Source organism: Mya arenaria, chromosome 12 (genome assembly GCF_026914265.1).
Source record: "Mya arenaria isolate MELC-2E11 chromosome 12, ASM2691426v1".
NCBI lineage: Eukaryota > Metazoa > Mollusca > Bivalvia > Myida > Myidae > Mya > Mya arenaria.
The window spans coordinates 28023602-28038038 of NC_069133.1; the positions used below are offsets into that span (position 1 = coordinate 28023602).

The 14437-nt window shown below is 38.1% G+C and overlaps 1 protein-coding gene across 1 annotated transcript; it reads right to left on the minus strand.

Moving 5' to 3' along the window:
- Window positions 1-1847: 1847 nt before the first annotated feature.
- LOC128210579 (mucin-5AC-like) lies at window positions 1848-12559 on the minus strand (the record flags this gene model as incomplete). The annotated part of the gene is made up of 13 exons (XM_052914932.1): window positions 12466-12559; window positions 10912-11022; window positions 10170-10310; window positions 8646-8696; window positions 8261-8365; window positions 7741-7872; window positions 6725-6799; window positions 5981-6100; window positions 5406-5450; window positions 4622-4705; window positions 4304-4351; window positions 2657-3954; window positions 1848-1907 (listed from the first exon to the last, which is right to left on the minus strand). Coding segments are annotated over exons 1-13 (2364 nt in total), but the record flags the coding sequence as incomplete, so codon positions are not given.
- Between the last annotated feature and the right edge of the window lie 1878 nt (window positions 12560-14437).

Consider the following 14437-nt stretch of genomic DNA (forward strand, 5'->3'; position numbering starts at 1 on the left):
TTTATAGAACTCGGTAAGTCGGTAATCAAGAAGATAATGAAGAATGAGTCTTGCGTTCCCCAGAACTTACGATGAATTTCATTACAGGCTTAGTTTTTAATATTTCTTTCAAAAACATTTAGGAAAATGACCCTTATCGATATCGCTCATCATTCATATGTAAAGAATAATGTAAGTATGCAATGTAAAGAAAAAAATGATTTCAAGCGCATGAGCTCATTTTTTTATAAAAATAATCTATTTTTCAAGAATGTAGAAATTAGAATTTAGTTGTACTTGCATGTTATAACATATCAAATAGGTAAAGTATATTTTTGTTGTTGTTGTTCTAAAAGAAGAATTATTGCTGAAAACGTTGTAAACTGAACAGTATCTGGTCTAACAATTAGCGATATGTAAATAAATTTCGTTGTCCTAACACGGCCACTATTTTGCTATAAATACAGTTGAATCTCGCTTTGTCGAACTCTGTTATTTCGATGTTTTGGTTATGTCGAACTGTTTTCGAATTATTCGGTTTAGCTACACACTTTTTGTATTATCGTTATCCCGAAGTTTTTTCCGGGGTTCCAACGACTTCGACATAGCGTATTTTGACTGTATTTTTTTATTGAAATAAAACAGCATTTGTCCTAAGTATAAGGCGTTATACGTTTTAGTAGTAATAAACTGTGGGTGTACCAAATAAAGACAATGATCTAAATAGCATACTATTACTAATTCTTTAAAACAAACCTAGACAGGTATGTGTTCTTTGCAGTCTTAAGTATTAAAGGTGAACTGAATCACAATTTCTATTTCTTAATTGTATCCCTTTTTCTACTTAACGCGTAAAATATACGAAGCGTAAATTTCGTTTCTACGCTCTACCGTTTCCTTGGAATCTGGCCTCTGTTCTGCCCATTCGATGGTTGCTAGATGAATTTATAGGCTATCAACGAACAATTTAGTTCTACTTTAAGCATACCCACCATTACATGGGTAGACCTGGCAATACACCATGCAGTTATCCGCGATCCATGACACGTACATACCCACCATTGCATGGATAGACCTGGCAATACACAATGCAGTTATCCGCGATCCATGACACGTACATACCAACCATTACATGGGTAGACCTGGCAATACATTGCATGGATAGACCTGGCAATACACCATGAAGTTATCCGCGATCCATGACACGTACATACCCACCATTGCATGGGTAGACCTGGCAATACACCATGCAGTTATCCGCGATCCATGACACGTACATACCAACCATTACATGGGTAGACCTGGCAATACACCATGCAGTTATCCGCGATCCATGACACGTATATACCCACCATTACATGGATAGACCTGGCAATACACAATGCAGTTATCCGCGATCCATGACACGTATATACCAACCATTACATGGGTAGACCTGGCAATACACCATGCAGTTATCCGCGATCCATGACACGTATATACCCACCATTGCATGGATAGACCTGGCAATACACCATGCAGTTATCCGCGATCCATGACACGTATATACCCACCATTGCATGGATAGACCTGGCAATACACCATGCAGTTATCCGCGATCCATGACACGTATATAGAGTTCGTGCAAAGATCCCCACCATCATAGGCCGCGCAGTTGGGGTTTGCGTCGCGGCAAACATACGTTTCTGTAAAGAGACAGTGTATGAACGTGATGATTTATTTTTTATTAATTTTCATTATATTATTATTATGTTATAATTAGTAGTAGTATTAGAAGTAGTTGTTGTGGTAGTAGTAGTTGTAGCAGTAGAAGTAGTTGTTGTAGTAGTAGTAGTAGTAGTAGTAGTAGTAGTAGTAGTAGTAGTAGTAGTAGTAGTAGTAGTAGTAGTAGTAGTAGTAGTAGTAGTAGTAGTAGTAGTAGTAGTAGTAGTAGTAGTAACAGCAGAACCAGCAGCAGCAGCAGCAGCGGCGGCAGCGGCAGCAGCAGCAATAGCCGTAGTAGTAGTAGTAGTAGTAGTAGAAGAAGAAGAAGAAAAAGAATAAGAAGAAGCAGAAAAAAATAGGGGGAAAAATATTAATAATAAGAAGAAAAAGACTTAGTATAAGAACACTAGAAATGCTAATAATATCTGCTGCAAGTAATTGAAGTTACGCAGACTTTGCGTACTATTGCGTTTACATTCTTATCAGTAGTTTCAACGATTCTTCTTATCAGTTAACTTATCTGAAACTAAAACTAGAGTCTTCAATAACTTACTACTTTGTACTCAAATTCAGATATGCCGTGGTTTTTGAAAGGGCGTTAGGGCATATACTACAACACTTACTTGGAGTGCAAAATCCACAGAACAGCGCACAGTTCTTCCTGGCAAACGGCGCATACGGAGATCCGTCTTGGCATATGTCTTGCCCATAAAAGGCACAGTTCTTTAAGTCTGTGCAATCCGCTGTAAAGACGTAAAAAATTGATTATTTCCAGTTTAATGTGTTTGGTTTTATTGACTAAAATACGTTTATCGAAATACATATTGTTTGTTCGTGAAATAATTTTGGAAAGGAAAATTGCCTCAGAAGATGTATGAGTACTTTGCTATTTTAAAATAACGTACATGTACATAATTTTCAAATTATATTCAAATGTGTAATTATATGGAACTATTTTACCCGTCGTTGTTGCCAGTTGTGCTGTGGTTGTGGTAGATGGCAGCGCAGTGGTTGAGTCGGTATGTTTACTATTAACATGTGATGTGTGGTCAAGGGTGGTGTGTGGCTTCTGTGTTTTACGTGTTGATGCTTCTGTTGATGGTGCTGTTGTTGTTGTTGATACTGAAGGAGACGATGAAGTAGAAGTCGTCGAAGCTTCAGTGGTAGTTGATCGTGTAGGAGGAGGGCCCGATGTTGTTGTTGTTGATTCGGTTGATGGTGCTGTTTTTGGTGTTGTTGATGATGCTGTTGGAGACGATAAAGTAGAAGTCGTCGAAGCTTCAGTGGTAGCTGATCGTGTAGGAGGAGGGCCCGATGTTGTTGTTGTTGATTCGGTTGATGGTGCTGTTGTTGTTGTTGTTGTTGATGATGTTGTTGGAGACGATGAAGTAGAAGTCATCGAAGCGTCATTGGTAGTTGATCGTATAGCCGGAGAACCCGATGTTGTTGTTGTTGATTCTGTTGATGTTGTTGTTGATGATACTGAGGGAGACGATGAAGAAGAAGTCGTCGAAGCGTCAGTGGTAGTTGATCGTGTAGGAGGAGGGCCCGATGTTGTTGTAGTTGATTCTGTTGATGGTGTTGTTGTTGTTGTTGTTGTTGGTGATGCTGATGGAGACGTCTTTGCACTAGACGATCCCAATGATGTTATTTTCTCTGTCGTTATTGTCGATGTAGATCGGGTTGGCGGTGCACTAGATGTGGTAAACGAAGCGGTTGTAGATTTAGAAATTGGAGACGACGTCGAAACTAAAGAAAGTACTGTTGTTGATGGCGTGGTGGATGGGTTTAATGTTTCTGTTGATTTAGACGATGTGACAGTTGTATCAACAGATGATGGAGTTGTAGTTGAGAATAGAGATTCAGTTGATGACGATGTTTGTGAAGTCGATTTCGCTGATGCAGAAGAAAGTTCACTTGGCGTGATAATAGATGTTGTTGTTAAGGATGCAGGCGTTGCTGTAGTAGGTGTTTCTTTGGAACTTGTCATTGAGGAAGGGTTCTCGGTGGAGATTGATATTTTTAGCGTTGATGTTTCTGTGGTTGATGGTTTGGTTGTTTGTTCTGATGAGCCTTCTGTTGATCGAGTCGGAGGTGGACCGTATGTTGTTTTAGTGCTCTGCTGTGTACTTAGTCGCATAGTTGTAGATTTCGGCTCAGAAGTTGATGCTGATACACTCTCTGTGGACGTTCCAGTGCTGGAAGGAGTTGTTACGATGTCCGTAGATGTTTCTGATGAAGTGGACGATGTTTGTGTTGAAGAGGGTGATTCTGTTGTGGAAAAAAACCAGATGTATACGAAACTGTTGACTCTAGTAAGCTGATGCGTCGTTTGAGAACGTACTTGAGAAGAACATATAACATGTCAGTTTACCACAATAATATTGTATATAAACTATATATAACATGTCAGTTTACCACAGTAATATTGTATATAAACTATGTATAACATGTCAGTTTACCACAGTAATATTGTATATAAACTATATATAACATGTCAGTTTACCACAGTAATATTGTATATAAACTTACACTTAACCAAATGGAGACTTATAAAAATCAAAATTTGAACGAAAGAATCAAACAAAGTATGGCAACTTTTACACGTATAATAGACTACCTGATGTGGTTTCGGTGGCTGTGGTTGACTTTGTTTTCTCGGCAGTTGCTGTGGGTATGAAAAAGTTGAACGAATATTACATCTATAACCTCCCATTTTAACATCAAGAAAATTCATTATTATATGCTTTACGGTGGTCTATAGAGATTTATCAGTGATGCTCACTCGGTGAAATATATAACGATCTTACAATGAAACTAACAATTCTCTTCTAAGTAGTATGTCATAAAAAGACTACATGTACTTTATACTTTAAAAGAGTATCCGAGTATCGAAAATTTTCGTAAAACAATGTGCTTCCTAAGAAGAAATGCCCACCGGGATATGAAGTGGAAGACTTGGAATCCCAGTCAGTCTCCGGTTTTTCATGCTTGAACTCGCTCCCAGGGAACTCGGAGGTACCTGTAACGTAAGGGGCATCATGTTAGCCGGTTGATATGTGGGTTTGTGTCACTCCGAGTTGCTTACCTGAAGACCAAATCGCACGAGACCGCAAGCAGCGGAAAGTGAAACGAACAGCAACAACATAGTATTTCTGTGTTTCTATACGTAGATGATTTGGTTAAACATTACAATACTTTTATTGAAACAAGTATATGCATTAGACCGAAAAATGTCTGATTTATTTCACGTAGAAAAGAAAACAGTTACGAATTACTTAAGAAAGACCTCGTTTAAATACATTTAAGAAATATACACTGAACGAGTAGCAATCAACGTACAAATAACAGACCGCATTTTCGAAAATGTGTAACTAAACTATCATTAACTGCTGGGAAACCGCCTTAGAACGATCAACAAAACTGAATTGTACTGTCGGTTTTAAAGAAGGTTAGGGGTCTCAACCTCACACAATTGTCAACATTGAGGTTACCGCCTTGGAACGATCAACGAAACAGGTGTTCATTGTGGGTTGTAAAGTAGTTAATGTGTACCCAACCTCACACTTGTCCAAACACTGTGGGTTTTTAATTTGTCAGGGGTTCTTAACCTCACACTTGTCCAAACATTGGGGTTACCGCCTTGGAACAGTCAGAGAAACAGGAGTTCACTGTGGGTTTAAAATAGTTCATGAGTACTGATCCCCAACTGGCCTACCTACCTATTCCGTTGTCTGTTCTTGTGGTACTCGGCGGCGATGTCTGTCCTAAAACAAGCGAACATGTGAAGATACTAACAGTATAATGTTCATCTTAAGTCTTATACAACTATAATACATTAAAATATATTAAAATGAATGACGCTAGGTTTGTTTTGTTCGTTTGATTTTTAAATAGACGAAAACATAAACATTTTATATTAGAAAAAAATACCATAATAAATAGCAACAATTTAATGAGACCTTCATTTCAAAAGAAAACCACATTGATCGATGTTCTTAAATTACAATTAAACATATTCTATGTAAATTCAATTATTATCGTATAGTTGCATTGCATTAAATGACGATTGCCGTACTTTAAAACCCAAACATCAGAACTGTAAAAGTTTTACTTTTACAACACTGCTGCTGAATTACTTATAGTGTATATATTTTTTAACAGTAGTAAACAATATAAAAGAAGACATTTAACAAATGGGAATGTTATATTAACCAAGTGCTCCATCAAAACGTGGATATAAATACGATTGAACAAATAGACTAAAATTGCAAGTTTGTCAAGGAGGTCTTGTTACCATTTGGAGCGCTGGTGCCGCAGAGTGGATCGTTAGAATCCCAGCAATTCCCGGTGCCGCTGCCCCCATGATGGTGGCTGGCGTGGAACTGGCGGCGGACTCGGAAGGAGCTGTGCCGCACTACACAGCATGTAGATGGACGGGACGCGAGGTTACATTATACGTGTAAACCATGTTGTAGGGAGGACAAGACACGCTTATTTTCGTCCAAGTACCTCTATGTTTAAACTAATTATAATATTATATAACTGCGCCAGCATTTTTCTCATACAAACTAGGTAATATGAACTACATAATAATTTAGAAATAAGAACTGGTATGAAGTTTCGAAGACCACACCACGAGAAGGGGGTTCACCGTAAAACCAAACGTGCTATATTAAAGGCGTACGTCATAATAACGTCATGATAAAGGTCAGTCTCAAAAATATAGATGTAAAGATAATTGAACTAGATTTTATAAAATATATATTTGAAAAAAAAACACAGTTTCACGGACAGCCTAAGGCATGACAAAATTGTCCTGCCTCGATTCTTCATATTCATTCAGATACATATTCATTACGTAATAGTGGGTGGCGAAACTGACTAAAACTTTTCAGAAATAGACGCCCGGGCATGAAAAGAAAAAAACGTAGGTAATTTCCACGCGTCTTTTTTTTTCAGAACGAACATAACATTACATAAAGTTACAGTCAAGCATTGAAGAAATACATGTACATGCAATACAAAGGGTAGTCCTAACCTTGGTTTCTCTTGCCCGGCACCATAGGTGGGGCTGGGGTTGGTGGAGTGTACGAGATAGGGGTGTTGTCAGTACCTGCAATAGGTAAGTGCACACCTGTAAGTACTAGAATCTCACTCAAAATTGTCTGGAAAACAAGAAGCTGAAAACAAAGCATGTACACAACATTTTTAATAATTATGTATGCGAACTGGCCTTTATTATTGGTGCTGATTTCATGGAAAAGAATGGTCGCCAACAAATGAATCAGATTGCCGAAAAGTTTAAGCTTAGTCAGTTAAAAGAGTTTTGTATACATGTGAAACTGGACCGAGGTACTCTCTGAGATTATCTCCCCTTCCTATGCCTGCCCATACCGTTAACAAAAAGTATAACTCTAAATTCACACATGCAGGTATTGGTAGTTTTTCGTATTTTTGCCGTATGGAGATTAAAAGGGTTAATTTAAGCAACGCATGTTTCATGAATTAGATAAGAATGAAACATGACTGTTAGTTCATTTTAGGGTCCCTCTTTTCATGAAACAGCAACAGATAGGATGATAACGCGGAACATGTTGGGAGGTGCATGCAATCCCGTGTTAACTAGTAGAACCTTAATCACTATATAACAGGTACACCGTAGTCATAACGTGTTTGCTAGCCGAGAAAAGACAATGAAATGCATAATGTAATGGAGAAACCCCCAGAAACCATTGCATGTAGTTGTGAGCACAATTCTTGAAACATTTCGATGCTACTTATTTAAAAGTACATGTTCTAACATATGGATGCGAAGTCTGGCACTGTGAAAACCTGGAGCTTATGGATCAACTGCATGGTAACTGTTTGCGCCGGATAACACATACTAGGACAATTACCCTACGTTATGTTTTTATTATATAAGACCTAGTACTGGCTTAATCAGTATTCTATTTCGCTAATCAATTAGTCACACTGAAGAATCCCAAAGGATGTATATATAAATTGTTTTACTGTATTGTAATGTTTACAATGTTATGCCGACATGATACTTACAGACTCCACAGTGTTTGCGGCAGTTGTCTTCCACCCAGAGTTTGTACGTCGCCTCGGTGCACGTGGTAGCCGGGTAGTCCTTACAGTTTGGGATCTTGTCGACACACGCAGGCGGGGGTGTTGGAAGGCCTACTATTGAGAAGAATATAACGATCAGTATTACGACCGGTTACTTTCTACAATCAATGTACTTACACATGTGTATTAGACCATCTTCAACCATCATTGGTTAAGTTGTATTTATGTTGCGCTTACAACCATGTTATCCTTCCATCCGTACTTTATTGAACCCTGTAAGTGCATTGTACAGTTCGAGGGGTGATTGCAAAAAGGTTCAACCCTGTAAGTGCATTGTACAGTTCGAGGGGTGATTGCAAAAAGGTTCTAAGTGACTAAATAATGAGGAAGACTGAACCTTTCGCTTTCACCGCTCGAGTTGTTCTAGTTTATAAACCTGAACATCCATCCTTAATCTTTAATATGTTAACAAGCATCTCAATATACAGTTGTCAATTCTTACCACAGTATCCGCAATGTTTGGCGCAGTTGTCCCGGGACCAAGCCTTGAACGTACCGGAGCAGGCGTTAGTCCCGTACTGTCGACAATCCACCTTGTCTGCGCAGTCTGGAGCAGTGAAAATGAAATATTTGATAGTGGCATACTTGTAAGAATGCAGTGGGGCTTCCATATATGTTGTTTAGTGGTAAATGTAGTTAAGCACAGTGTTGCATGGTCAGTTTCAGCCGTTGTCTCGACAACAAACAAACGAACGACCGGAACATGGTAGTGATATTAATACTGTTAAAAGCTTCCAAAAGGTAGCGCGGAGTATTGACAACGTTTTAATAAAACAACTTCAGCATAAACAACTGTTATAAAGATTGTTTTTTTTCAGGCGTCTTACCTTGTGGGGCAATGGTTGTGGTTTGGCTCTCCTTTTGTCGAATCTGTTCCGCTGAAGACAGAACAAATTATACACAAAACATTTCTGACTATGTATTTCGTTTGATAACATTCCATTTCACAAAGAAATTTATATGTAGCATATCATTCAATGAAATGATATAAACCTTTATAAATGGGGTTTTCAATTTAAGCCAGTTAAAAAAGCGCCAATATATAGTTAATATCTTTTTAATCCCGAGTTTTACTTTCCATTTAAATTGAAGTACATATGTATGTATAAAGTGAAATGAAAAGGACAAATTAAAAGCATGAAACAACATTTGTTTTCTTTTTATTGACTGTTTTTGTTACGGTACATAATGACAGTCTTATTTAAAGATGAAAATTGCCAATATTACGACCAACGCACAAAGTACATGAACGATACATGTATACACGAACTTGTCTTTCCTAGAAACCAATTCAAATTAACCGAGTAATCGAGTACCCGAGTACTCGATCGGAAGATTGTCCAAGTACTCGAGTACCAATTTTACTACTTGTTGTCATCCCTACTTTCTCTCTGTAGTGTACACAAATCATGTGTGTCGTTGTTGTTAGCATTTAAGTTAAATGAGTTTTGCATAACAAGGCATTATAAAAATGAATCAATCAAATGTAAACCTATATTGTGCGCCTTTAATGTGAGCACCGAGTTTGTAATCTAGAACACTGCCATAGATAAAGTTGAATAACTAAACTCGTGTACTCAGCACTGAAAGTTCATATATATTTAAAAACCGCTAAGATATCGCTAATATATTTTTATATGTACATATATCTTGCTTTTTTGTTTTTGTTTTTAATACGTTAAGTTGCCCGTTTTAATAAATGTACATTACATATGTAGATTGTGTATGAAGAGTTTTCAACTGAAAAACTAGTGGAACTTTTTGAATATTGATTCATTTATTGTGTGTGGACCATTTAAGAGATACATTATAACATAATGCTTTGTTATATGAAAGGCCATCAGAGAGTCCTTTTAGCGACAATTGTTCCACGATGATATATCTAAGTGAGCCACAGTTGTATATCTTATGAGCCACAACTGTCCAATTATGTCACCCACAGTTGTCTCTATAAGTGAGACACAGTTGTCTCTTTATGTTAGCAACAATGGTTTCTCTGATTTATAAGTCACAATTGTACTTCTGAGTGAGACGCAATGTGTCACTAAGTCAGCCACATTTCTCTCTTTAAGTTAGCCACAATGTTATCACTAACTGAGCCACAATGTTATCACTAACTGAGCCACAGTTGTATCTCTAAGTGAGCAACTATTTTCTCTCTAATTGAGCCACAGTTGAATGTCGAAGTGGCCCATAACTGTCTCTTAAGGTGAGACACAGTTGTCACTATTTATGTGAGTCACACTTGTCCTAACCCCATGAGCGGAAGCACTGATACGCGCATAGTGGTTTGTTAGTTGCTTTATGACGATCTTATTCATACTATTAGAAAACTGATCAGGTAAACTTACGGGTACATAGCTCATTTCTACAGTAGTATCTGCAGTTATCGTTGGCCCAGGTTTGGTAGTCAGGACTCGTGCACACAGACTTATCATAGGAGTCACAATTGGGTAACTTGTCGTCACACAGCGGGGCGGGGGTCGCAGGGCCTAAATGAATGCAAGAAAACATCTGCAATTGTATTATCGTACAAATTGTCGTCAAATGGACGGGTTATGAATACATGCAAATGCTTGGAGTAAAACTGAGCTATACTAAAAGACAAATCTAAGGTAATTATAATAATCATAGATTCCATTCAATGGTTCACTTTCGAAATCAGTATGTCCTGCTGGTGTATTGAACCCAATGTTCGGGTAAAAGTGCTCAGTATTTTATCGAAGCCTTGCAACGGTCAACGTTACAGTATTTGCGTCTATTGGGGAGGTACTTCTCCAACCGCTCCACGAAGGAAACCTTGCAGTTGGCTTACCGCTACAGAATTGCATCTATATGTGCAGTACTTACTCACTCAGTCCATGAAGTTAACCATGCAGTTGGCTTACAGTAGTTGCATCGTTTGGAGTTGTACTTATTCAAACACTCGATGTAAGTACCATTGCAGTTTCCTAATCGTAAATGTATTTGCGCCTATTAGGGTAGTAATCCTTCGTAGGGAGCCTTTCAGTTAGCTTACAGTTACATTATTAGTTCTTACCTGGACAGTACTTATTCGCTTACTCCACGTGAGGAGCCTTGCATTTCACTTACCGTTACAGATTTTGCACCTATTAGGGCAGTACTGCGTCGCCCACTCCACGTAAGGAGCCTTGCAGTTCGCTTCCGGCATCTTCCAACATGTATCAATCTTGTCCCGACAGTCTGGAAGCGTATAAGTCAATGTGTTATTCCATCGTTTATAAATTGCTCACCGTGAGCAGGTACGGACACCATGTGACCTATTAAAGAGGTAGTTTAGAAACATTTTAATTCACTTTAAAGCTGCACTCTCACATAATGAACGTTTTGACAACATTTTTATTTTTGTCTTGGAACGAGCCAATGTTTGCGAAAATCTATGGAAACCAGTTATATAAGACTGCTGACAAAAACTTAGATCGCCGACTTTTATATTTAAGTTCAAAAAATGATGTTTTATGCATTTTTCTCATTAATCTTCGAACGGAAATATGAAAATCTACGATCTGCTTTTTTCAGCAATCTAATATCATCGGTTTGCAGATATTTACGCAAAAAATTTGCTCTTTCCAAGACAAAAAAATAAAAAAGTTGTAAAAATGGTTTATCTGTGAGAGTGCAGCTTTAATCTTATGCATTTCATTAACAAACTGCAATGTTAATGGTAAGGTTAAAATGTGGCCTATTTTCACTATTGACTGCAGCGTGTATTACATTCCCGGAAATTGGAAGGGATGTCAACGTGTGTTAAATAACTTATTAATATAATGCGAGGTCATCAGTGAACAACATAATACAATAGGATCGAATTAACAAAGGTCGGCAACCACGCTACTTTCTTCCGTTACACTTCATACACAACGAACCATAGCGTAGTGTGTACCGGGGATATTCGACGCTGCGATTTAACGTTCAAAGCATGTGTCTAGGAACGTGGTTTTAAGATTTTTGTTTCTAATTTAGCCGTTTCTCAATAAATTTAAACAGACGTCTATTCCTTTATTGCATCAGCGAATAATTTCGAGAAATATAACAACGTTACTGTCCTGAATTATGTCCCCACGTTATGTTAACAAAGAACATAGACATTCAAATATTGACAACGTCGTGCTAAATAGTTTCTTAAACTTGTTTTATTTGTAACGGTATAACCTTCTTATACGCACCGACCTCTGAAGCCGAGTAGTCTTAAAGCTTCATCTTTACGAATTGACCATTTTGGCATATTTTTGTATATTTTTTGTCTTTGAATGAGCCATATTTGAAACTGTCGGCAAACCATTGAGATCTATTGAGAATTATCTTGCATGACTTAATTGAAGGCATTGGTGCCAAAATAAGCTGATTCTGAGGCCAAATTGCATTATCAATCTGTCAATCTGTGAGATTGCAGCTTTAACACGTGTTTATACATGTACATTTCATTGAGACGGCGAGTTTGAATCCCGTTTTTTAGACACTTATGATTAGTTTATTTTACATTTCGATTGTGTCACTTTATTGAAGAAATGATGATAGATAGATAATGGTTATATTTAAAAACAAAATTTAAGGTGGTTTATATTCATAACAGATATGTCTTTTAGTTAATTAACCCTTATATATGAGCATAAACATTGTTCTTACTGGGGTCGACACCACTAGTAGCAGTGGGTGGCACACTAAACTGGCCATTCGTTAACGTCACCGCAGCGAGCACCGCCAGTATCCTTACAAACATCTTGGTAATGTGGAGAGTGTTATAGTGTGTTGAATAATCCGTATTTTTTTCACATTTATATACTATACGCGCAATTAAGTGACGGTGATAAAACGCGACCAAAGAGTCTGAATGCCCGAACCCGGATGGCCTGATGTCTGCTGCCGGCTCCAAAAGAACGTACGTATCGATATGGGACCGCGACAGATGTGCCAGAGGTCGCTGATAATAACTGCCGGGCCAAATCAGTGTAGGACCTAGGTGCGTGACCTATATGATTTAGGATCATTTGAGATACATGAATGTCTAGGTGACAACGTACAGGACTTACGTAATTTAATTTTAAGAATATACATCACGTAGAATGATAGAATTCCGTACTGGGTCCATATCTTTTTTTTAGATTGATCACCACTCTGTCCAAAGGGATCATCGAATGACGGTCCCTTAATCAAATCAAGACTGCTACGTTTTGAATTTCGATGTTTTATGTCTATAAAAAGAACATGTTTCGAACATGTTCATAATACATCCTGTGCCATCTAAAGGCCCAGGCTGTTTCATTGGATGCATTGTATTGTTCTTATAACAACCATGATCAATGTTAACGAAAAGACAGCTTGCACTAACATTTCTATCGAATTTGCACTTACATAAGTCGTTCATTTGGTTAACCAGTGTGAATTCAGTGCGCCGGTGAGTTTATCTCAAAATCTCGTTGTTCCGTCTTAGTTTAGAAACAGGAAGTACTCACCAATTGTCTTGTACTTAATCCTATATTAAAGATGAGTTCATGTCCTATATTTGAAATAAACCGCGATGTCTTATGTCGTTTACTACAGAGAGAACCTTCGTGGGTTGGCAACTTAATGGGGCGCAATTTGGGGCGTTGCGTTCCTCACTCCATCCCCCCTCCACCCCCACCAAAACAAGAGAAAAATATATGGTTTGTATGTGATAATAAAGGGGTTTGGTTTTTAATATAACACCTAGGACAGTTTTGGCAATATTACTTTGAAATAAAGCATTCGTGTGTATTCTGTTCATATATTTACTCCGATAATGACTTAAAAAGACCATTGGACACTTGTAAATTAAGTGTTTATGTCAGTTATCCGCTTTCGTAAACGTTTTCCATTGGCTGCATTTTTGGGGATGAAATCCAAATTATAGTGGGTTAACAACTTATGGTCCTTTAGTGGGTTCCTGAAGACGATGACGAGTATTATGAAGGCGGTGGCCACTTCCTGGAATCTGGGGGTTGTGTGGACGCCTAAAAACTACCATGATAGTAGGTGTATATAGGGGAACCAACCCTTCCTTAAAATGAGATCCGTCGTGTTACGAATTATTTCTCTTCAACATAGAAGATAACACTTGCATGGCCTCTAAACGCCAGCTCCACCACTTTACGGGGGGCAAAGAAAAAGAACTGTCGACACTTCCGTGGTGGAGCTGGCGTTTAGAGGCCGTGCATGTGTTATCTTCTATGTTGAAGAGGAATAATTCGTAACACGACGGATCTCATTTTAAGGAAGGGTTGGTTTTGTTTCCGCAAGAAGTATGCATAACCAGCATGATAACAATGAATGATAAACATAGCAACCTTAATATTCATTCCAGGAGCGTTAACTTTTTATATTACTTCAAGCGCGAAACATACTCGACAGCGCCACCACTAGGGCAACAGCGCCACCACTTTTATAAATATGTGCATTTTTCCTTTTTAGGAAGTGCTTATCAGTTTTGTTGTGTTCCGGCATAGGAACTAAACATACCAGTTATGTTTGCATGTGTGAGAATGTTTCTATGGGGTGTGTAAGCACCGAAATGTACTTTCTATGCAATCACATCTCAAAATATGCACAAGTCCGATTCGGGAGAAAAGCTCCTGGCACC